At 40.1% G+C, this 25,776-nt stretch overlaps 1 protein-coding gene across 2 annotated transcripts; it reads left to right on the top strand.

Moving 5' to 3' along the window:
- Positions 1 to 2,266: 2,266 nt before the first annotated feature.
- Positions 2,267 to 25,776, top strand: TRAF6 (TNF receptor associated factor 6). 2 transcript variants are annotated; one of them, XM_040600657.1, is made up of 7 exons: positions 2,267 to 2,380; positions 10,552 to 10,877; positions 16,323 to 16,473; positions 17,101 to 17,259; positions 18,743 to 18,814; positions 20,191 to 20,268; positions 21,092 to 25,776. In XM_040600657.1, exons 2-7 carry the CDS (start codon positions 10,582 to 10,584, stop codon positions 21,971 to 21,973), a joined length of 1,638 nt encoding a protein of 545 aa, XP_040456591.1. In that variant the 5' UTR covers positions 2,267 to 2,380; positions 10,552 to 10,581; the 3' UTR covers positions 21,974 to 25,776. The 2 variants fall into 2 exon arrangements, with proteins under 2 accessions (XP_040456591.1, XP_040456592.1); XM_040600658.1 differs by lacking the exon at positions 2,267 to 2,380 and adding an exon at positions 2,449 to 2,650.

The following is a 25,776-nucleotide window of genomic DNA, read 5'->3' on the forward strand; positions in this document are numbered from 1 at the left end:
CATCCTTGTAAAGTGATGTCTTGGAGAAGTGGTTAGTCCTGACTCTGTGTGCCACACAGTTCCTCAGTAATCAAGTGTAATGATTCATGCCAAAGCAAGTACTGCATGGGGAAAGTAAACACAGTCTGGGGCCAAACCCTGATGCCTTTGCTCAGATTCTGACTCATGCAAACCCTAATACGAAATAAATCCCAGTCAGAAATGACCGAGTGGGAGTGTCAGAATAAAGTGGAACAGAAATCACAGAGGTCATTCCAGGCCAAGGCAGCGTGAGACAAGGCTGTCACAGCTGAGGCATTTATAGACCTCTGAGAACATTAGATGGCTGGGTCCTGAGCAGAGCTCTTTCACTGTCCCTGTTTTGCCTGGACGTCCTAACAACCTGCCTATTTTTACTGTTAATTCCCTAGCATTTAGAAAGATCTTTTAAAAAATGCATCAGATCGGGCTGCAATACCAGGTATCAATCAAAATCACTCTCTGCAGTCACGTACTAGTTTCCTCCCTTACTTGAAATGGCAGACACAGCTCCCTGACAAAATGCATTGTTAGTATCGAGGGATTGGGGGCTCTTTAAGAATTAGTTTAGCAGATCTGGCCCTCTGGGGTGCTTATTCAAAACTTCACCCCGGTAGTGGCTACCTGCCCTGTTCCCCTGGGAGCCTGAGCTCCCGTGCAAAGGGCACTGTACAGGCAGCAGTTTGGTTATCAAAGGAGCCACGTGAGCATACATAAGCCTAGTCAAGTGCTTTACTTCCAAAGTACTCAGGAAATCACCCTGTAAAAATATTGTCTTGTAGGGATACTGCAGGCAACTAAAGGTTTTGATTGATCTTGAATTGCTACAGCTTTGGGTGCGTTTTTTGTCGGTATGAGCATAATTGCTCGACAGTTTGAGCTGCGCAGACCCCGCGCTGGAAATGTGTTCCTGTGCAACCGGCTCCACCAAGTGGACGAAAGCGTTTTTGTAGGGTTTCTGTTACAGCGCGGCCGTTAATACATGACTACGGGCCTAAGTTTCCCAAAAAACATATAGATTTGGAAACCTCTCTGAATATAAGCATTTCATTTATTCTATTGGAATAAAAACTCCAGATAATTTCCTTGAATTCTCAATTAAAACAGGCTGGACATCAGTGCCCTGGGTACCTTACAGGTTATTACGAATAATATTTTTCAGCCATAGACAAGTCCCTATCTAAGGGTATCTGTTTTACAACCCTATGTAATGATAATTTTTCTCATTTTACAGTTAAATAAAGTAACACACAGTTTTTTCACTTGCCAGGAGAAAAACGATTGCTCTGAACTTCAGCCGGCTGTCCAGGAAAGGGTCCACAAAGTTTTATATTTTTTATTTGTTTTTAATACAATTATTCCTTTATTGTGGTACACTGGAGCCCCTTACCTGAAGACCCGGCTATCACTCTCCTCTAACTCTTAGCTTCCCGGGAGCTCCTATCAAAACCTCTAAGTGCGTTTTGGACAAACGGAGCGCCGGGAGCGGTGCGGGAGGGCTCGGCGCTGGGCAGGAGCGGCGCGGGCCGGGGGCGCTGGAAGGCGCCGGGAAGCGGCGGCCCCGCAACGCCGCGCTTACACCACCACCCCCGAGCGCTTGGGAGCAGGCTTCGTTGGCTTTAAATATGCGTTTGTCGGAGATTCTCGCCAAGAGAACTCACTGATGCAAACAACCAAATTCCCCTGGTGCGTTTGGAAGGAAACGAAGCTGCCTTCGGGTTCGACTGTCCCGGTCTTTCGCGTCCCTACAAACCGCCCGTTGTCGCAGGCCAGCGGGAAAGGCCGGCCCCAGCGCTCCCCGGGGGTGGCAGCGCCCCTTCCCTTCCCGCACCAGTGCCTCTGGCTCAGGGGAGGCCTAGACAGAGCGTTATTTGTATGAAGTATGTGGTTTACGCCGAGAAATGGCTGTTTTGCGAACCCCAGCCCCCCCGCCGCAGCTTCCAGTGCCTCGTTTTTAACCGCACTCACAGCGGAGCTGAGAGCGAATTTAGCCCAGCATCTGCAGCACGGCGCGCAGACTGGCGCGGCAGCAAAATTCCCTGCGGACACACACGCTGGCGACGGTTTTGTTTATATGTTACGAAGAGGGCGGCCGCTTCCCGCGGATTTCCGCGGCTCTGGCGAACCTCCCCGCCGCGGCGTACACGGGGGCGGGGGCCGGCTCCCGGCCGACGGGGCCGCTCGGCCCTGGTGAGGCCGCCCCGCCCCTGCCCCGCCGCCGTTCCCCCTCCGCGGCGGCAGGGGGCGCGTCAGCAGACGTGGCGCCTCGGAGCGCCCCGCTTGGTCGGGGCGGCCGCCTCCCCGGTGCCTCTCGGGACAAGGCGGAAGTGGCGCCCGGCGGGGAGCGGCCGGCGGGGCGGCGGTGAGTACGGGCGGGCCGGCCGCGGGGGGCGGCCGGGCGAGGGCTGCGGCGGGGCCTGCCTGCGCCCTGCGGCGGACTCTGGGAAAAGAGGGGCCGGCCCGTGGCCTGTCGCGGTGCTCGGCGCGGAGCGTTTTCCCTCCCGGGCCGGAGCTGCGGAGCTCGGGAGCGGAGCGCGGCCCTTGCTGCCCGGCGGAGCCGCCCACCCGTCCGGCCCAGGTGGACCGCGGCGCGCAGCAGGGCCCACGCCTGTATCGGCCCGGGTGCCTGCCGGTGAGGAGGGCCTTCGCTAGGGGAGGACGGTTGCGGGGGCCGAGGCACGCCGGCCTGTGCTGCCTCAAAAATGAAACTGTGCCGCGGTCTGCGCGGCGAGCCTGGCTAAGCCCCGCCGTGCCTGTCAGCGGCAGGGGCGCTGGGTCGGGCTGGTTTGCCGCGGGTGCGAGGGGAAGCCTGGCTGGGGTGGCTCTGGCTTGCCCGTTAACTGCCCGGGGGTGCCGGCCGGCAGCCGCAGGAGGACCCGCGGCCGGTGGCTTCCGAGCCGCAGCCCGGCCGGTCGGTTCCTGTGCAGCCTCGATGGCATCACCTCGCTGGGGGGCTCTGTTTTTCCAAATGTGAAAGTGAGATACTCGGTGCGTTCTTCGGAAGCATGTTAAAGGTCTGTAAGCATAACCTGCAAGAGAGGTTATGCTATCAAAAAGAGATAGCTCTGTTTGCTAGTAGAGGCTGGCAGTACTTTATATTTATGGTAGTTTTATTAATGTGAGCAGCAAGCAATGATTGCAATAGTACTTTCTATCCATTCATCCGTTTTAGTTAGGTCACAGTCAGTCTTATCATACTTAAACGGAAATCTCAGCTGTAGGTGGGAGGGAAATGTCGTGGTGTATCTTACACCCAGTAGTTAAAGCTAGCTGGAAGTATTTATCCGTGTTTGCATCATGACAAGTTCTGCATGCTGCAGAGCTACCCATGAGCTATGTGGATTTTGTTGTGTCTTAAATACCATTGACAGAATGGCTAGGAAACTATTTATTTGAAGCTTTGGGTGAGGGAGAGAAAAAGGAACAGAGGGAGGCAAAGTTAGTAGCTGCATTAACAGCCTGTTTAACATCTCCAGTGTGTTTTACCCTGTGTTCACCAACTGTGTGAACACTGGCGAGCAAGCCGTTTTGTCTTTCTGTGGTATGAAGGGGCCATGAAACTAGTCCCGCTAGTATCAGAATGAAGAAAAGTCACAGAAGTATGCTGATAAAAGCACTTGGATCATTTTCATGGCAGATGTCACTCTGGGCATAATTCTTCGGCACGTTCCACATTACCTTCATCTTTTCCTAGGAGCTAAAGATTTGTGGAGCTCAGTCAGGCTCCACTGAATGAGTAGCTGTCAAGAGATAAATGGCTTTTTAGGTTTATTATTTTATTTTTATTTTATTATTTCAGTTACTGCTTTCTATTTTAAAAATGTGCTACTGTATTTTAAAAGACAATGCAATGCTAGATACGCTGACAGAACTTCAGACTGAAAAAACATCTGAGGTGAACATGTTTTTTCTTTTGTTGAACTTTCATGAGCTTAATATGTCAAGAAGAGTAACTTTTGTATCTCAGTAGCACAAATTAGCTAAGCAGTTACAAACAAGTTTCAGATCCAGACTGTCAAAACTAATGATAAAAGATTCTGGATATAAAGCATGTCAAAAAGACAATAAAAGTAAAGGTAAGGTAAAGTAAAGTGAAAAGGAGAAATGTTGTAGTTGTTTCAGAATGTACACTGAATTTACTGTTTCTTTTCTCAGGATTTCAAATTGTTTTATTAATGCCAGATATAAGCTTAATGCTTGTTGAGGTAGATGGTAATTAAATCTAGCCTGGAGACTGTGACTTGCAGAAATGACGTTTGTTCATAGCCATGCTTCTCCCTGCCTCTTTTTGAAGTACTTTCTGTCTTGATGTTTACTTTGTCCTCGTTAAGGTAGTAGCATCTTAAATTCTCTGCAGATCCATTGAGGGGTGTAGAAAGGCACAATGCGTATTATTCTTCTTAGTAACAATACTTTCCTTGTATTTGTTAATCTGAACAATTCTCAGTGAAATGTCCCTGGGAGTTAATAAATTGAAGGAAGGCTTAGAAGGGGATTTTGGTTTGAGTTGGTTTTTTGATTATGGAAAAACCCATGGAATGTTTTGGTGTTAAATACAGTATAGTGCACTTCCACTGCTCACTAAAATTAAATTTGTTTTGACACACTTAACTGGGATAAAATATGAACATAACTGGGAGTATGCGACTCCTACATATCCTGCATAACACTTAATCATAAAAATACATACATGATTAAAGCCTGACAGCATTCTCTCCAAGCAAAGAGAAATCACCTGAAAAGCTTCAGAAACCCCCAAAGGTGTGTCTGCTCCAGCAGCAGGAGCTCTTTAGAGTGTCTAATGAGCTTTTAATGTTGTTGTTTGATTGTATTTGCCTCAAACAAAAATTCTTTTAAGTCTTTAGGTTCACATGTTAAAATGATAAGTATGGTGGTTATCCAGAAGACTTGGAAGCCTTAACAGTTACTGCTATTAGGGGAAAAAAAAAAGTTAGTATCTCAACAAAGGGTTTGCAACATGCTTGCAGCCTTTTACAGGAAACCAGAGTCTGGGTTTTGTAGTTACCAGTTCTGCCCAAATCTTTATTCCTTTGGCTTGTCTAGCTGTTTGATAACTGTGATATGAAAGTGTTTTATAGGTATTAATTAAAGGGAACTTGCATCATTTTATATGTTCTGCCTGGATGAAGCCACAGTAATGATGGCTACAGACTTAATAATGCATACACACAGTGCTTATCAGTTGTCAGTAGACCAATGATTAATATGCCAGGGAATAAGTGTTGCAAGTATTGCTTCATAAACAAATTATCCAAAGTCACTCTGCTGGTCTGTCAGTCTCATGACCCAGAAAGCTAAATGTACAAAACTGTTCTTGGCAAGGCAGAAGAAAACAGAAAAGTTTGGCCAGTTTTTCTGTCCGTGAGGTGTTGAAGGCATTTCCATTACTGATTGTGTGCTGGCCAGGCTGCAAGGAGATTACGTTTGTGAACTTCAAGTAAGAAAAGGGATTTGAAATAGTCTTCTGTATTGATGTCCTTATTTCTGTGGCTTCTCAGTGTGAATTTTCTAGGAAATGGCAATAATTGTTGAAGTCAACTGTATTCAGTACTTCCTGACTAGTATTCCAAATTTTCTGTTTCATGGTAACTGATAACACTCTGTTGACAGTGTTCCTTCACCTTTGCCAAATGCTCAAAGGTATCATTTTATATTTCAGTATAAATAGGATACAATACCTGCTTTTATTTCCTTCCTATTACTCTAATTATAGTGCAATTTCCCAGGCAATTTTAAGATACCTTCTGGTATCAGTAATATTCTTTGATTTAGAGCAGTTTCTGAATTAATCCTATGTGTGGCTCTTTGGAGCATGAAGATTTGTAAAAGTCCTGCCTAAACTCCATTATACTATGGGCCTTAACAAATCAGAGGTTTGTTGTGTGTGTTAATTTAAAATATGGGTGGGTTTTAATTGTGTTTTGAAATTGTTTTTGTTGATCATAACATACATTATTCTTGCGGGAGTTCGCTCTTCTGGTCTGACTGTGCTATCTCAGATCAACCTAATCACTTTGTAATGCAACAGTGTAAATAGCAACGTAGCACAGGTTACTTAATGAAGAAAGGTTTCATTATGGTTTAACCGTGACGTTGGAAGAGTGGTATTGGGACTCCCTATAGTCTTAACTGTGTCTTTTCTGGGGCATGGAGTTTTGATCCTTAGGGCATTCCAGATTTCTGCAGCACAAGTAATGATCAAACAAATTCAGTCTATTGCCATTTGGCCTGGAAAGCACCTTCTTTTCTGTTGTCAAACAATACAGCCATTGCCTTGGAGAGAGAAATCAACCTTTGCTGTCCCAAGGACTTTGAAAACCTCATGTGTGCAAGGTAAAACCCATTATCCATCTAGCCAGCAAGTCCAATAGGACTTCCTACCTCTAGGAAAGGGCATTTCAGGTGCATTACCAAACATAGTTTTAAGGCTTTCTCTGCCTAAGAAGCTTCACACTAGCAAAACCCAAGAATTACCATGTAATGATCCAATTCAGTTTCAGTTGTTCCTCAGTTGGAAGGCTGGATGTTACCCAAATAAAAAAGATCATAGAGCAGGCTACCAAGGTGTTCAATGTGTTAAACTGTCAACATCAGAAAACAGAGCTGGGGTGTAGACAAGGTATTATAGATTGGTATTTGCCTGCTGTTGTATTTAACTCAGTTTTGTTCAGCACAGAGAAAGAAAAACAACCTTTATCAATAGGAAGAAAACCTGGTGTGGTTTGGGGGGGATGTTTTTTAGGTTTTACTTCACTGGTAATCTATTCCTTAATCAAAAAGAAAGCATAGCAATTTTTATATGAATTTTGGGATATTTACTGGTTTGGGGTTTAAAATCCATCCTCTTCAGCCTGAAAATTATTTGAATTCCCCAGGGGAGGAACGTGCAAAACTGCTACGGTAGGCTTACAAATTATCTGCTCCACCTTCATCGTGAGAAACACCTTCATCCACATTCAAAGTATAATCTTCTCTAATTGGTTCTCTAGCACCACTCTGTTCAAGAAGATTGAATCTGCGTTCCTACTCTTGGTAAAATCAGTGCCACAGGAAGCAGAACGAATTTCTACTACAGTAGTTACAACTTGTAGAGGAATTGTTTTAAACTATAGTGGAGTAATCAGGCCTCAGTTAATGGTCCGAGTAACAGCAATGTGGATGTAGATTTGAAAAATCGTGCCTTGCCTCACATCTATAAATATATATAGAAGGAGGAATATTTTCCTCACAGGTAAGAAGAAATGGATAAGAGGAGGAGGAGGAGTCCTATCTTACATAAAACATGAGCAGCATTAAAAGTCTGGCTCTTAATCACCTTCGGTTGCCTCTTTGTGCCTGAATTCTCTATTTAAAAAGGGGGAAGTGCAATGATACTTGCACTTCTTTTTTTATGAACGCCTTGGTCATATGCAGACAAAAAGCTCCATGTGGGAGTGAAGTATATCACTGAATAAGGGGATTTTTGTCTGAGACTGGGATGTTGACTGGTTGCAGTGACTCATTCATTAAAATGACTGTGGTACCGGATTTTTGTTTCTGTAAACTGAATGTACATACCTACTATGTCTATAGAAACAATTTAAATGGGCAAAGAGAACTCCACTGGCACAGCACTTAAATCTACAGTGTTAAGCCATTGAGATCATAGTGAGTTAGATCCTGGTTTCTTCCTTATAAGAACAGTATTTCAAATAGTATGGGTTTTTTCCTAGGAACAGCAAGAGTTGCACACGTCTTTGCAATTAATGTGAAGCTTAATTTGGGTAAAGCCATTGTATTTTCCTGGTTGCGACTTCCTGAATTCCTTTGTGACATTGCTAAAGGGATATATGTTCCTCTTTCCTTTCTTAGTCTCACTAAATATACCCTTGTGGCTTGGAATAATATGAATTTTTCAGTCCTAGGATGACTGTGGATCCTAATATCCTGCATACTAACATTCCCACTCCATTGGCCCAACTTAAGTTCTTGTGGGTTTTTGTGAAATATGGCCTGTGGACTAATGACCTTCTGCAGCAGCTGTTAAATAAAAGTAATGTTAGTTTAATAATGGAAACAAGTTATTGGTTTTTTTTAAAACTCCAGAGAAAAGAAGACCTACCAATGGCATTTTAAAAAATCTGTCACAAAGCATCTTTCTAAGCATTGATTCTTCTGCTTCCATTCTAAGTCATTAGGGGAGCTGCTCAGTTCTGTGGGATTAAATTGATAATTGTTGAACTGTGCCTGAGCCAACCGCTTAGAATTTACTTGGGTTTTAGTTTGTATTTCTGTTGTGTTTAGGAGCCTTGATTATATTTTCAAGCATTGGAACAGGCTGCCCAGGGAGGTGGTGGTATCACCATCCCTGGAGGTGTTTAAAAAAAGTGTAAGTGCAGTGCTTAGCGACATGGTTTAGGGATGGAATTGGCAGTCCTCAGTTAACAGTTGGACTTGATGATCTCAAAAGTCTTTTCCAACCTAAATCATTCTGTGATTGTATAAAGCCTGTTGTGGTAGATAACGTATAGGGATAATATATGGGGGCAGAGAACAAGAATAGAAGTAAACATGACTCCTTAGATCCAATTCCAGGCAGCTCTGCTATAGAGTTACCTCTGCATAAAGTGAGCATTGCTGACCAGTTCAGTACAAATCTAAACTGTCAAACTGTGCTTTGAGACTCTGTACCTTAATGGTATTTTGGAAATGTTAGAAATGCTACTCTTCAGATACTTCTCATACCTCTGCGTACCTCAGCAAAATGGAAAGTCAAATATTTACACCACAGAATAAAAGCTCTGGTTTGATTCTAACTGTGACATAAATGTGATAACTTTGCCAGTTTGGTTTTGTTTGGTAGGTTGTATTTTTTTGTTGTTGTTTCGGATAACTGCAAAAAAAGCTCATACAGTGTCAGCATTGTTTATCATGTAAAGTGTGCTTCTGTAATGTTGCTTGTGTTCAAAATATATGTCCAGTAAATGCCAGTTGAGGCTTTGTGTGGTTAGTATTTCTGTTGATGCGATGTTAAGGTGTCATGTAGTAAGTACCCAAATAAAACTACCTGTATGTCCTCTTCCTAACCATGCACATTTTCTTAAAATGACTTGTGATGTTCAAATTCTGATCAAGGCAGGGAAAAGTTTTGTGAGCTTGTGGTCAAGGTAACCCCGTTCATTTTGCATCCTTTGCTGCCCCCAGAGTCTGCAATAGTGATGCAGATCAACAATCCTTACAGTTGAGCTCTGGATTAATCCTTAGATTTCCATCCCTAATATGCTTTAAATTATGTGATGGTATAAGGTGTTACACTGAATGCAGTAGGTGAACATTGCAAGAGACCTTTGGCCTATACTGCTGGGCAAAATGTAAAATCTGGGCTTAGTGGGCTTTTGCATGCCTGGCTCTGTAACCCTCAGTGTACTCATATTGCCTTGCACCTGGTGATAATCTCTTGTGTTTCAAAGAAATGTCATTTATAGAAAACTAACCACAATAGGATTCTAAGAAAACATTTGTAACCATTAAAAAATCAAGGGAGAGAAAAATTTCTTGGACTTCTAGAATTTATATTTGTTATTTAGACCTTTCCTAAAGTTCCCTCATTCAGTGTAGAAGCACTGGCAATCCGTTTGGGGGTACCAGCATTTTTTTTATTTCATACCTGTAAGTTCAGCCTTCTTTGTGAGCAGTATTTTAGAAGCAGGCTTTGCTATTCACTGCTCTTCAGGGAGCTGTGACTTTTATCTTCTGTTCTTTCTTATCTTCTATGTCCCTTGTCCTCCCTGCAGCTAGACTGGAAGAGGGAAAGGAGAGCAAGAGCTCCGTTTCAGTACTAATAGTTTGTAGATAGCTTTTGAGCTGTGGAACTATTAGCCTTATCTCATGTATAGCTTCTTACTCAATTTAAAGTCCTGTTGGCAGTTTAAAAATGTTATCAGTGGTGCTGTATATTTGAATTTCACTTGCAGCACAGCATCTGATTGGTTGGGTACTTGGACTTGCATTTTATTTGTGGATATGCACCTAAACTGATCTGAAAACTATATTGTGAATTGCTGTATACAGAAAATGTTAATAACATTTATTCACTGCAAGGAATATATGAAACTGAGCTATTGCCATCCAGTAAACTTGGTTTTGTACAGTGGTGTTTATGCAAATTATATTATGATGCTTTAGAAGTAAAAAATTCTGAAGGGGTAAAAAGGCATTTTCAGTAAACATAGCAAGGACAAGGAATATTCCTCTTTTTACAGAAATTAGGTAGGCAGATGAAAGAGATTTCAGAAAGAGAGGTGTGTGTGTTTTGAACTAGGCTGACAGGATGCAGTACTCTTTCCTATATACCACAAGATAAGTGAAAAAGATAGATAACAGAAACTGGGACAACACAAAATCGGTGATTTTAAATAGAATCAAATCTGCACCACTGTTCCAGTGTTTCTGATTGGAAATAACATTTGTTCTTGCCTGAAAAGGAAGGTCTTGGAATATTTTAAATTAACACAACTTTTTGTCATCTTGCAGAGCATTTCTGTGTAGCACTTGTTAGCTACTATGAGCTTGCTATATAGTAGTAACAGTTGTGGACCCCGAGACGTGGAAAGCGGCTGCTGTGCAGCCATGGCCAGTGCCTGCAGCGTTGGAGCAAAAGATGACAGCGTAAGCGTCAGCAGTGGAACTGGAAACCCTCCAAGCTCTTTCACAGAGGAAACACAAGGTTATGATGTGGAGTTTGATCCACCCTTGGAAAGTAAATACGAATGTCCAATCTGTTTGATGGCTCTTCGGGAAGCAGTGCAGACACCATGTGGACACCGTTTCTGCAAAGGCTGCATTGTCAAATCAATAAGGTAAACAAAAATTTATGGAAGTTGCTTTTAAGAAGAAATTCACTTAGCAAAGCAGAGCATTTTAAGGGCAATGTAAACTGAATAGAACTGCTTGAGATGCATTACCAGTGAGTGCTAATAGAACTCTCAGAATGTATAATTCATTAAAGATGCTTTCTAATAATGAACATGCATGGCCAAAACATCATGAGTTTGGAGTTTGCATGAGCTTTAGACATTTTGCCATTTATACAAATTTACCCAGGTTATGAATTAAATACTTGATTCAGTAAACATTAAATAATAATTTTTTAAAAGTAGCCAAATCCTCCAAATAAATTCCTTTTTTCAGCCCAGGATTATAAAACCTGTCTTTTCACTATGATTGTTTCTTTTAATAACTACAGGCAACTACAGACAACATGGTTTCTTGGTGCATATAGGGCAATTCATGCTTTCAGTTCTTTGCTTGAGATCAGCAGCTTCCTTGTTTAGCTGGAAGAGAAAATGTAATGAGGAAATAGTCTCAAACAAAGCGTTGAGAGCGAAAACTAGGTGGCATATGGGGGAGTGGGAATGAGATATGATGGCAAGAACAGGCAGGGCTCATGAAAATGAATGACTGAAAGAGCAAGGAAGGGCAGAAAGTACACTGATAAAGTGTACTTCCCTGAAATCTGGAATACAGTCATCAGTGCCCCACATGTGTCCGTGAGTATTGGAACACATTGATAGAAGGCTAGATATTATGATGTAGGGGTTTTCCTTCTCAGTATAAGCCAGATATTTTTTTCTTAGCAGTTGCTAGTTTAGCTCAAATGTCACAGTACTTTGGTAGGAATCTAAATATTTGTAAAGATCATCAAACTGTCCTCAGTGTTACCATACAATATTGGTTTTCCCAGGCATTTATTTTTAGCATGCAAAGTGTACAGTGTTTTCTTGATTGGTTTTCCATACCATTTATTCATAGTTCTATTCCATTTCTTTTTCTCCATGGTTCACTATTTGTAGCTCACTACATGAATAGTATGCCAGCAGTGATGTTCTCTGAACACAGTATTTTGTGGGGTTTGTGGGCTTCTCTGTAGCTTCTGTCACTGTTGTATCTGATGCTACTGTATTTTTTCATGGCATCCCTTTAGATCAAGGAGGGAAATGTTGGAGTTGAGAAGACAAACTTGATTTTGCATTCCTTACATAAGATAGCAAAAGAGCAGTCTGTTTTCCTTTCCAGCAAGTGAAGAAATTTATTGTGTTTACAGCACAGTTCTTGTTAATACTAATTTCATCAGTATTTCTGAGAAAAGGATGCAGATTCATTGTCCATGCAGAATATGCACCAGTGTTCACCCATGAAAAGTGACTTGCCTGTGGATTCTGCAGGGGAAGCTGACATACTCTGTTCTCCGCTAAGCCTACCATGAGATCACTCTGCTCCCTTGCCTCATTCATTATGTTCCTGCTTCCACAAGAAAAGTATGTCAGGCCTTACCCAATGGCATCACTCAATGGTATTTGTGCCAGCTGGCTGCATGGAAGAAGGCAAAAACCCCAAACCTGAATCTGTCAGCTCTGACTCTAATCCAGTTTCTTAAACACATCAGTTGGCTTTACTTTCTGGCCTTCACTTTGCACATTCCAACCTAAATTCTTTCAAGAGGTTAACAAACATAATTTCATGCATGCTTGTAAGCTTTAAATTAGACGTTTGTACTAATAAAGGCCGTTATTCCTTACTTGCTGTCTCTGAGCCTGCTCTGTTTGTTGGCAGCAGCAGTTTCTGTAGTAGTCTTTAACTTCAGTGTATCTTTAAACCTTCTTCCTGGAGTGTGATGTCTATAAAACCTGAAGGTAAATTAGTCAGTACTTAAGTATACTGAGCTTTAGAAATACCTACTCACCAATCATTTCAAAGACAACAGAATTCCTATGCTGAAAACTGAGGGGAAAATTACTAAACTTAAAATTACCAAAAATTAGTGTCTCTTTCAGATCTGTAATAGCTTGTTTTCTAATCCTTTTGCTTCTGCTGATGAGCTGCACAGTTACAGTCATTGGTTAGAATTTACCACAGGACTGAGTGAGGAACCGCAGTGAACCCGTGCTCAGAAAGCAACATCTCATACCAGGTAGAGAAACTTCCTTCTTAAACCCCAGACGTGGGAAATAGTTTCTCTTCCTTTTTAAATTAACGGAGTACTTGTTCTGCTCAAAGTTTTAGGTCTGCAAACCGTTTTTGCTTCTTTACACCCTTTCCCTATTTTGCTTCATTTCTGTAGATAGCGTTGACTGTTTCAGTGAACACTAAACACAGGTAGAAAGCATCTTTCCATCTTGGAGACTATAGATCATCACACTGATATTTGAGATTTTTCAGTGCTAGTAAATGTTTTCCCTCATTCTCCACTGAAATCCATCTCTGGAGTGCAATTTGAGTGATTGTTTGTCAAAGCAGAGCACACAACTGCAGTGCCAGACCCCTCTGAATCCCTGAAGGGCTGAAATGCATGCCTAGTTGGGATCCATGGATCAAGCTATTGGTTTGGAGTATGTAGTGTCTACAGTACAATATTGATTTGGAGTATGTAGTGTCTACAGTACAATATTGATTGATGTCATTAAGAAGCTTCTACAGAGCTAAAATGAAAATGGAAAGTGATTTTTACATTCTCTAAGTACTGGGGTTTTTTTATTAAGTGATTGTCACAGCCTTTATTTGATCAGGAAAAAATTGCTGCTGTCTGTTCCTCATTTCCCCACTGTCTAGCTCAAGTGAACACAGATATTAAGGATTTTAAATGATAAAAGATGGACAAGTGAGTTTTGAGTAATTGCTTCTTGTGACTTAAACAATTGTAATTGTCCATGTTGAAGAAGTTGCAGCTACAACTAGAAAGATTTTTTTTTAAAAACCTTTTAAAGAGCTGGAGTCTTAGATCTTACAATGTGAAGGACATGATTAGACCAGATGGATTTGATCACGGTAATTATTTGCCTCCCAGGAAGGCTTGGCATATTTTTAAATCTGTCTGAAGTGCTATGTATGAGTCATGGCACTGAAGAAGCTTATGTATCTAAGTAACTACATACAATAGTTTACACATGTTACTGTCTGCAAAGTACTTGATTAGATATTTTAAAAGAACTAATTTCAGATACAGTAGCTAATTAAATTTCACTCTAGTCTTTCTTCTCCTGTATCTTGGGTCAAAGCTGACTTAGGGCTTGTAGTAGAGCTTGCCAACTATCAGAACCTCTGTTTATCAGAAAAGCAGAATTATGAGCTGAAAAGAAGCAGCAAGGAAGGCTTTGAGTGCTAGCAGTTCATCAAACAGCCAGCATGGCTGCAGTTAAAAGTGTATGCTGACTGTTTCAGTTTCTAGGCTAAACTATTGAGTTGCTAAAATCATGGAGCAGGCTTTTTCTTGAAAGAAATTATTCTGGTTTTACTTTTCAGACCTAGATTTTAATTTCAAGGGAAATTATAGGAATATGTGTTGTACTTTGTAGCAGAAGATTATTTTTTCACAGGCACTGTTGTGGGTGGCACAGCTCAATATGATAAATAATTCCAGCATAGGAAAGCCTCCACTGTAGTGTAAATTAGAACAGAGGTGCATAAGCTCAATGCTGGGAATGTATAGCAACATTTTTGTGGATGGATTTAAGCAGCCTTTTAAACGCAATCCCAATACTTGTAAATGATGTTTGAACTCTGTTTAATATACTACTCTTTTCTTTTTTTAAGGAAAGAGTAATTTTTTTTTTTTTTACAAAAGAAAAAAAAATAAGGAAAGAGTAAATTATTGCTCTTTCCTTAATATACTCATTGGAAGATTGTCATTCATTCTTATTTTACCCTGTGTCTGCTAGTTATTTAAACTAGGGATCTGGTAATCATTATTTAATCTGTTGTTGGCTGCTATTATACAATTAGCTTTTCTGTGTAGAAATAAGGCTGCTGTTTTACCAGAAGGCCTACTGAACTATACTTCACTAAACAGGGTATTTGTAACCAAGTTATACCTGTGAAAACTGATTTCCTGTAGGTTGCCTGCAAAATGAGGGAATGTTTCTGGGTTGTGACAAAGATCAACACGCTGATCATGGCTTAGGGAGCTATGAAACAAAACAGCACGCTAGGTATTTTCTTTTTTTCCACTTGTTTTAGGAGTATGACTATCAGACTTGTGGCGAGCTAGCTCTTGCAAGCAAGACCTGTGAAAGGAAGTTCACTGTCTTTTTTTGAAGTCTCAACTTTACCCCCGCTTCCTCTGACAGTGTTGCTGATGAAGGAGTTGCTGAGCAATTATTTCCTTTTCCAACAAAGAACAAATTCCCTCCTGGTCTCCACAGCCCACTAGGTTCTCCTTCCATTCATGCTTGCAAGCAGTGACAATGATCTGGCCTTTGATCTTTGCACCACAAGTGCTCTCTGACATTTTTCCGCCCCATGGATTTTTCCATTTTACTGCTGTTTCCATTAGCACTTCAGCTCGGAAGCTTTGATCCCTCATGCCTCTTTAACTGTGTTAATTGTGAAGAGATGGGTTGACCTACTGCTTTCAGAAATGAGCTGATACTGTATAATTTTTAAAGGAAAATTTGGTGGAGGCGATCCTTGTTTTTTTACTCCATTTATAATGATTCTTGTGTTTAAATGCAGGTAGACAGAACCTGATGAAGTGGAAGAAGCTGTTGGTTCTCTTGTGCAAGTTGCATGCACGATGTTCCACCATTAGAGTCCAAATTGTTACCATTTAGCACTGACTTTCAGTCAGTTTGCTGTTCAAATGGCTTCAGATACAACACCGGGTACAAATCCAGTGTAATTTTCATAGGTATTAATTACTTTTGTGTCTGGAGGTTTTTTTCACCCTTTGTTGTACAAATAAATAAATTGAAGGATGACCAACTGATCAAGTGGTTGTACAACAAAAACAGCAAAATGAGCTATATGAAAAGTAATGCCAAAATTATTAAATCCAACTGGAAAAACAAAAAAGACACTTTTGCTTTTTCTCTCAGCTGTGATCATCTTGGCTGTTGATGAAGTGAGAAAGAAAGAAGGTCCAAGAATCTTTAAAGGATTGTTTTAAAGTAGTATGTGAAATATTCTTTGATGTTTGAGCTATGTGAAGTACGTATAGAAATGGAACCATAAGTTCTTAGTTTCTTTACATCCTCCTCAAGTTTATTTCCAGAGTATCTATCATGGCATTTGTCCAAATAAAAGCTACTGAGTTAGAAAAGTGCTGGGATCCCAGTCACGCCACCTCTAGTGAAACTTGTCTATTGCCAAGTTCTTTGTACATTTCATACTTTCTGATAAGTGCCATTATTTTCAAAGACTTCTTTAATGTGTTATAATTTGGCCACTACTGTCTTGCTAGTGTAAAAATATTTTAAATGAAGGGCAAAGGAAACTTGGAAACTTTTTGTCCTTTCTTTTCTGTGTTGTAGAGATGCAGGTCACAAATGTCCAGTCGACAATGAAATTCTCCTTGAAAATCAACTTTTTCCTGACAACTTTGCTAAACGGGAAATCCTTTCATTGACGGTTAAGTGTCCCAACAAGGGCTGCAGTATGAAGATGGAGCTGAGGCATTTAGAGGTGAGAAATACTTTTCAAAATATGGAAACTTGTTTTCATGGACAAGTGAAAATTCAGAATAACTTAACATAGATGGTCGTACCTGATACCTGTTTATGCTGATTCAATGTGTTGTTCATTCAAGACCATAGCTACATGTACTTGGGGTTTTTTTTATGTGTCTTTAATTGAAATTAGGTGATTCTCAAATGAACATCGTAGTGCATGAAAATTGTACTAATGCAGCTTTCTCTTTAGGATCGATTATTTTTGTCTTTTGATCAGCTGTGTCTGTATTTCACACATGTTCCCTGAAGTCAGTTTAATACTCCCTCAAAGCAGCTAGGTCTACTAGTTGAAATAATTGTTTTGGGAAATAATATACAAAGTTAAAAGGATAAGCATAAAGCCAATTATTTTATTTTTTTTTTTACTTGAGAGCATTCTTAAAGCTCTGAATACAAGAAGTCCTGATCTTAGTAACAGGACAATAAGAGGCTGATAGTAAAGCCAGCATAAGTGTATGTGGATTTGCTTGCATGAAGGTAAGATTGTAGTTTGTTCGTCTTGTACTGTGCTTTATCTTGAAAACAGGTGAGATGATAGTACCAGTTTGTAGTATCAAATCCGTCTCTTGTCCTTGTTCAGGACCACCAGTCGCAGTGTGATTTTTCTACTGTGGAGTGCCCACAGTGCCAAGGAGCCTTCCAGAAGAACCATCTGAAAGAGCACATGACACAGGAGTGTCTGAGGCGTCAAGTCTGTTGTCCAAACTGCGCCACATCTATGGCATTTGAAGATAAAGAGGTACTTAGCAAGAGTCTGTGTTTCAACATCCATTTGCATGGGTTTACTTGTAAATGGAATATCAGTTTTTAAAGCAAAACCCCAAAACAAACAAAAAAACCCAGAGCTTTTGGTCTAGAAGAGCTCTCAGTGCTGCATAGGTGAGAAGCTGTGTTAGTCTAGAACAGATGTGTGTTGAGTCCCGATAGAGCTGTGTTTTGTATCAGTAGCTAGAACGGCGGTGATAACACACCAGTGTTTTGGGCACTGCCGAGCACCAAGGCTGACTCTCCAACATTCCCCCCACCACCTCACCAGCAGGCTTGGGGTGGTCAGGATCTTGGGAGGGGACAGAGCCAGGACAGCTGACCCAAAGTGACCCAAGGGATATTCCATACCATGTGATGTCTGCTCAGATATAAAAGCTAAGAGAAAGGAGGTGGAAGGTGCGGGGCATTTGTTATTGACAACATTTGTCTTCTGGAGCTATGTCTACACATCCTGAAGCCCTGCTTCCCAGGAAGTGGCTGAACATTGCCTGCTGATGGGGAAGGAGAGAATAACATCCTTTCTTTTCCTTTGCTTCCATGCATGCGACCTTTGCTGTTGCTTCATTAAATTGGCTTTATCTTGACCCACAAGTTGGGGGTTTTTTCATTTTATTTTCTCCCTTCTCCCCCCCCCTTTCTGCTGAAGAGGGGAGCGAATAGAGCAGCTCGGTGGGCACATGGCATCCAGGCAAGGTCAACCCACCACAAGGTGAAAGCTGAGGAGAAGATTGTGCTTAAATACAAACTTCTTGGGAATCCTGTGGTGTGAAGAGACTTGCATAAGCACAACCGATTTTTTGCCTTACCATCAGAGAGACCATTATCTGCTGCCAAAGTAATGCACAAAGCAGTTTTTACATTTACAGGTTTTAAGCCTGGCAGAAAGGATGTGTGAGGAGATGCATCTTTTGGGGATATGTGCTAACACACAAGAACACAAGACCAAAATAATTTCTGAATTCTTTTCCTGTCTCTGCATTTTTTACTTGTGTGATACGGAGGATAGTCCTTTCCTTTTTGAGCTTCTATTTCTTTATCTGTATGCGGATGTGTTTTATCTCAAGAGCTATTAATTTTATGGTATCGTACTGTGAATTGTCAAACAAAAATAACTTGTATAGTCCAACAATACAAAAAAACCCCAAACTTTTGGTATAGTTCCACTGCAATTAACATGAATTTCAGAAAATTGTGGATAAATTCAGACTCCTTTGGAGCCTAAGAGCTTTAGGAAATAATCTACAACTTTATGAATTTCTTGTATGAGTCCAGGAAAAAACAATAATTATAGAAAACATACTATTCATGGTAAGGGGATTCTCTTTGTTTCGTAGTTGCATACAGCTAAATGCAAAGCTTGAAATGTAAATGAAATTGAAGATCTTATCAGGGCACTGTTCTAAATTGTGTAACTTCATTGATTCTTTCTTCTCTTTTTCTGTTTGATAACTAAGCTTCATGACCAAACCTGCCCACTTGCCAATGTATTTTGTGAATACTGTAACACAGTGCTCATCAGAGAGCAGGTAAGAGACTACCTTTCACCATCTTTAATCCAGGTCAGATGTTTTGTATTTGCATTGCTTCTTTAATCTGAAATTAAACTTGAAGAAATGATTTGTCTACTAGATAATAAATCTCTACCTGCCTCTTTTTGAAAATGTTGCAACAAGTGCAGGTATAATAACTTCTAATGCTGCTCCAGCTGGCAGTCCCAATCTGATAAACCTTTGTAGGATTTTTGGCTGCAAATCACATTGTTTAGATATACTGCTTCTTGGCAGGGTACACACTGCATGTTTTTGATACTGAACAAAGGTTAAAGAATACCAAGCAGCTGCCAGTGTTGTGGCTGACATTAGAAGACAAGGCTTTGATTTGGGCAGAGAGGGAGAGTATTTGTAATTGTAAAGCCACTGTTGGAAAGTAGCTATAAACAACTCAATATCAAACTGTAGATGCTGGCTGGAATTCTGCTTGTCCATTACTATTGTAATAGCCATTATTATTTTTTCTATTCAATAACGACTTACTTGATTGACAGGAAAATGGTAAATATTATTTAACTTGCAGTCTATCCCTGCCTGAATGGGATGGCAGCTATGTTAATAACCTTGTTTAAATTAAAGAATAATTTTGTCAAATTGGAGAAACACTCTGAAAAACAGGATTGAGTTCAGTAACCACAAAGGCAAAAATCTGTTAGGTAGAATAATGAACTGCAAAAATAGGGAACAGAGATAAAACTAGGTAATGGTTTAGAATTAATGACTGACCCATATTAAACTTGTGTTCTGCTTCATCATGATATTTAAACAAGGCAAACATACTGAGGTTACATAAACAGGTATTAGGCCTGTGAAACCCAGAATTTTCCTTTGTTCTATTTGGGGCTCGTAATGCCTCAGCTGAAGCTGTCCAGCTTTTGAGGTGGAGATGGGTAGGGAAGATCCAGAGCAGTTGGGGTAATTGGGGCTGGAAAACATGGGCCATAAGAAAAATTGAAGTAATTTGAGCTTTTTGAGGAAGAAGATAACGAAGAGAGACACAATAAAAACATGCAAGTAGTGCTTCAAAAGGGAAGAAAATATAATGTGATCTAGCTTGAGGATAGGCTAGAAACCAAAGGCATTTGTTCTGGCAAGAAAACCTAAATGCTTTCTGATGCCTAAGGTAAGAACAAAGGCAATGAACTGTTAAAGTATGTACAAGGAAGATGCAGAATTTTTATCATCAGCTAGCATTTTTGTTCAAAACTTCCATATATGTTTCAGAAATTATAACAGGTATAAATTGATCTGACTTCAGGTACCTATTCAGAATCCACCCAGTCATACTCTTTAGGCTGTTACAAAAGAATACTCATGATGGAAAAATTAATTTCAAGTTTGGTTTGTTTTAGATGCCTAACCATTATGACAATGATTGTCCTACTGCCCCAGTGCCATGTTTTTACAGTGCCTTTGGGTGTCCTGAAAAGGTAAGTCTTTTATCAGAATCATGAATTGCAGACCTTGCACATGTTTCTGTTGTTTATTAGTTTGTTTTTTTACCATGTTTTCCTATTCTTGTCTCATTCACTAGCCCACATCCTTAGTGATTGTGGGGAAATTTTTGTTTTGCGATATCTTAATTCTAAAGTACTACATGTTGATAGATTGCTTTTCAAAAGTCTTTTTCAAATTTAAAAAAATATGTGAATGATTTGTTTGATGAACTTGCTTTTATTAATTAGTGTTTTCTCAGCTTTCATGTGAATAAAATAGCTTCTAGTGTTTCTTCCAAAGTTGTGACCACGTACAGTTATGACTTATAGAATTCAGTGAAAAAAAATGACAGTGCTTTAAATTTGATTAAATTCTAAAATTACTTAATCTGGGTACTCTTATTTCTAGTTGTTTAATACCTCTTTGTAAAAATGGATCTTTTCCCTTCATCGTTTCCACGTTGGTTTTCAAAAACCTTTGTATTGGGTACTTTGGGACATTTTAGCAAATCGATGACAAAAATACAGTGCTGATTTAGAACACAGAAAAAATACTTAATGTATGTTGATCACTAACACTTTTTCACCATGTCGCTATTTTGAGTTGAACACTGTTTGCCCAATGGCGTTTGAACTTCTTTTGGTTGTTGTAACAGTGATCTTAAATTTGGAGCCCAAGTGCTACTTTGTCACATTGCCTGTCCTCGATTCATATAAGAGAAGCAACTAGTTGTTTGATTTTCTTCAGAGCCACATTTAAGATGTGATTGCAGATAAAGTTTGATACGTTCCTAATGCCACCTCTCTTAAATTCTAGATGCAAAGGAATGAACTGGCACGACATATGCAGGAGTTCACTCAGGTTCACATGAGAATGATGGCTCAGAGTTTTCAAAATATCAGTGTTACTGCTACAAATCCTGTACCCTTCATCAATGGCCTACCCTTTGAGCCTGCTCTCTTCTCACACGTGTCACATGCCGCATATGATTGTAATCCAGAAGTTGAAAACTTCAGAGAAACTATTCAGCAGTTGGAAGGTCGTCTGGTAAGGCAAGATCACCAAATCAGAGAACTCATTGCCAAGATGGAGACACAGAACACTCACATGGCAGAACTCAAACGTACTATTCGAAATTTGGAGGGAAAAATTACTGAAATGGAGGCGCAGCAATGTAATGGTATTTATATCTGGAAGATTGAGAACTTCAGTGGACTTCAGAAAGCCCAGGAAGAAGAGAGACCTGTTGTGATGCACAGTCCTGGCTTCTATACTGGAAAGCCTGGCTACAAGCTGTGTTTGCGCTTGCATATCCAATTACCAAATGCTCAGCGTTGTGCTAATTTTATCTCTCTGTTTGTCCACACTATGCAAGGAGAGTATGACAGCCATCTGCCTTGGCCTTTCCAAGGCACTATACGACTTTCTATTTTGGATCAGTCAGAAGGCCCTGAAAGGCAGAATCACGAAGAAGTAATGGAAGCCAAGCCAGAGTTACTAGCCTTCCAGAGACCAACAATTCACCGCAATCCAAAAGGTTTTGGTTATGTGACTTTCATGCACCTGCAAACCTTGAAACAAAGAACCTTCATAAAGGATGATACCCTTCTGGTGCGCTGTGAAGTGCTAACTCGTTTGGATTTAAACAGTCTCCGCAGAGAAGGATTTCAGCCTCGCAGTACAGATGGAGCTATGTAGCCCCTAAGTCTTAACCAGAGGAATGGAACCACTTCCACCACAGGTTACAAGTGTGGTTCATCATCCATACAGGCTGCATTTGTAAAGATTATAGTTGCCAACATAGTTGATCTTCACCTGAATAGGGTTTTGTTGTTGCTGGTATACTTTTTTTTTCTGTATGAGGTCATATGTTCAGATATTTGGTATTGTTCTCTATTAAAGTAATAAGCTACTTCTGTAGCAAGCTAACTAAATGAAGTGTTGTTAATCAAAACTTAACTGCCTACAGGAAAATGCTACTGAAGTACCTGTACATCTCCGTTTGGTAAAACTTAAGTCGTATTAGAAAAGACCTGTAAATCTTTGCATCTCAGTGCCTTGGAATAGATACTGTAGCAGGGAAATAGCTAAATTAGTAGAGATGGGGGGGGGTTGGTTGTTTTTCACAGAGCTTGGGAAAGTTAAGACACTTTCTATATTGACTTATCTAGAACTTTGAATTGGCCATGCTTCTCTTTAAATCTGAAGTCAGGTTAAGGCTTTGCTCACATCACCTAGGGTTGAGGTGTACTTTGACCCTTCCCTTCTGCAAAGTTAGCTTCAGGAAGTTGCATGTTGATGTAGAGTTGATAGTAATATTTCTGAAAGACGTGGTAGTGTTGTGGAGAAGGCCAAATTCTGAGATGAATTCACTGAAGAAATATTTGTAATGTGGTCTGAAAGCACTCCCCTAATTCTCTTTATTTTGATAGCTCTTTCTGTAAGTGTGTGCTCCAGGCCCAGAATGTCAATCACGATCACCAGAGAGATAAAATACGGCATTTGAATGAGATACCTTTGTGCTGGTGGGGTCTCCTTCTAGTGCTGGACATTTTTCAGGTTGTGAGTGGATACATGAGCAAAGGTATTTGCTAATTGGATAGGGTGATGCAGAATTACCAAAGCTTAACTTGTGACCTGCATCTGCTCGAGTGATCTTCTGGTGTTCTGAGTGATGCATGACCTGTGTTGTCTCCTATGAATTCTCAGTGGACAGCTGGCCATTTCAACATCCATCTGTTGTGAGTACTCCTTGTCCCATTAAGGCCCAGGAGCTGGGCCACCCTCAACGCTTTGGAGGGGAAGAAAAGCCTATTAATTAGGCAGTGTGAGGAAAAATTGCAACCCTGTTTGCTCTTAGGAAAAAATCTGGCTTCTGTAGTTACTCATTCACTAAACACTAGATTCACTATGTCAAGAATTCATGAGCTTCCTAATGTTGCATGTATTATTGTTTTCTGTGCTGATTGTTTGTATGCCATATAAATGTTGGTTTGGGCCAGTCAAAGCTAAGTAGTTCAAGTTCACTGGTGCTGAAAATTTTAACTTATGGTGCTGGTAAAGCTCTGAATCTTGTATTTAAAAGGAGGGAAAAAAAAACCATTTTGTTCACCCCATAACTTAAGTACACAGTCTGATACCGAAGAAAGGACCAAGCCATATGTAAGCCACAGGTATATTTCTCCAAGCTAGTGAAACAACTTAAAGACTTGAGACACTGCAACTTAAAAGATACTGGAGAGTGTTCCAGCTATCTGGCCTCATCAAAGCAATCCCATGGGGATCATCAGTGGGGAAAATGTGTATGCTTAATAGATGTCTCTCATTAGCCTGATATATATTAGTACAGTATATTCATTTAGAAGCACGCTCTGCCTGCGTGTGTGAGATTAAAAGTTCCAGGACTCAACTACCACTTTGTTCATCATACCCAGATGAGTAAAATTTATTTTATGGGTAGAGCTTATTAATTGAAGAGGGAATGTGTTCAACGGAGTATTGTTGCTACTGAAACATAAACTTCCTGGCTAATGGTAATTGTGGTCAGTTGTTGACTACTTTAGTGTGTTCTGTGTGTTTGGATGACAGGTGAGCACATATTACTCAAAATAGGAAAAGATCTGTGCTTTAAAACTGTCAAACTTTCTTTTTTTAAACCTCTTAAGTAGTTTGTATACTGAATAGCCTCATCCTGTTAGCTGAATTGGTTCAGAGTGTCTTCAGTTAGAGCATTGCTAGCAGTTAAACCATTCTTAACCAAGAGGGTTTTAATGTGTGTGACAGTCCCCAGACCCACTATATACAGAAGGCATTGTATACTAGTTCTCCAGTCATTTTCAGACTACGTTAGTTATCTATGTTTTTCCAGGATGCTCAAAGACTACTAGTCTCCTGGCTCTCTTTTTTTTTGTTTGGATTTTTTGGGGTTTTTGGAGGGGGGTGGCAGAAGAAATACTTAAAATTTGAGAGCTTCTTCCTGCAACAGTTCCTTTCTCAACTCTACTAACTGTAGTTAGTATCTAGTGATACTGACAAAAATGTCCTTAGTCTGTGTTGTAATAGTTTATACCTAAGACCCACTAAGTGCATTAATACTTTCTTTCCTTTTGAAGCTTTGCATTATGAACTGAATTTTTGCTTTGGGCCTTATCTGCAACATCTGGTATACTTACGCCCTGGGGGGAAGCTCAGTTTGGCAGGTTCAGGACTTTAAATGTTTCAGGTTAATATTTGTACAAAAGCACAAACCAATAGGGAATAGAAAGCTACTGCATGTATAATACTGTATTGGCCACAGTAAAATGAATGCTTTATTCACTGCTGCTATTCTACTGGTTTTGTATTTGAATATTACCAAGTAGAACTGAGTGATGCCAAATTACTGTAATGCCAGCTTTACATGAGAGACGTTCAGAGCTAATTTGCTAAGTATCAGTTAAATCTTACTGTCATGAAAAATTATAAATGTTAATGAAGTGTTTATTCATCTACTTGTTCTATTTTCCTTTCTTCCTGCACCTTCCAAGCTACTCATCATTTTAACTGCAGTTCCAGAGCTTTCTCTCACAAATTAGAACATCATCTTATGGAAGAACTTACGAGTTTACATTGCTACAATCTTGATGTATAGTTAAGTCTTCAAGATTACCGTCTTTTATTTGAACTTTTCTAAGGTTAGCATGAAGAGATCTAGTTTTATGTGAAAGTATATTTTCACAGAAACAGCTTCTTTTTTCCCCTTCCTCCAAATCTGATCTTTTCTTCTGATAAATCATTTTACACATGGTCAATTAAGGTATAATTGCTAGAACTACTTAAATAGAAGCAGAAAAGTATGCAGTTTCAAGAGTTGTCTCTGAAACAATTATGAGGAAATGTGGGGATTTAACCAGTTTCCTGTGTAATTTCTTCAGGCATGGGGTTCCTTGGTTCTGTAACTCTTGATGCTTTGCAGCATTACTAGATCTCAAGGTGGTTTAGAAAGTGACTTAGCTTCATTTATCTTCCAAATTTCTGTTGTCTTGAATGTGTTTTAAGTCAGCCACTGTTAGTATGTGTATTTGCAAAGCTGCTATGGCACATATTTCCCAATTATAATATATTGCAAATGTGTTTTCTTTTTGCCTCTGAATGTCTTCCCCTGCAGGGCAGGGAAAATTATTTTACTAAAAATGTTGGTCTCAATGTGAGATGTATAGACCTGTTTTTTAAGTGGTCTCATGATATGCCTGGTCATGTTTGCTATCAAGGGATTAAGCTTGCTAATTTAATAAAATCAGGGTGGCCTTTCTGTTCTTGTTTAGAGACACTTTCACATCAAATATATTGATGATGGATGCAAAAGATTATTCTGGGGTCAGCATTTGTGTTGGTTTGCATTTGAACAGAATGAAAGTACTCCTGTTCCCTTGGAAGTATTGATAGATTGTTTAATATATTTTGTAATTAATGCACAGCTCTATTTCTGACAGGATTTTAAAAAATAAACTAATTAAACTGTA

This window comes from Falco naumanni, chromosome 7 (assembly GCF_017639655.2).
Source record: "Falco naumanni isolate bFalNau1 chromosome 7, bFalNau1.pat, whole genome shotgun sequence".
In the NCBI taxonomy this organism is placed as follows: domain Eukaryota; kingdom Metazoa; phylum Chordata; class Aves; order Falconiformes; family Falconidae; genus Falco; species Falco naumanni.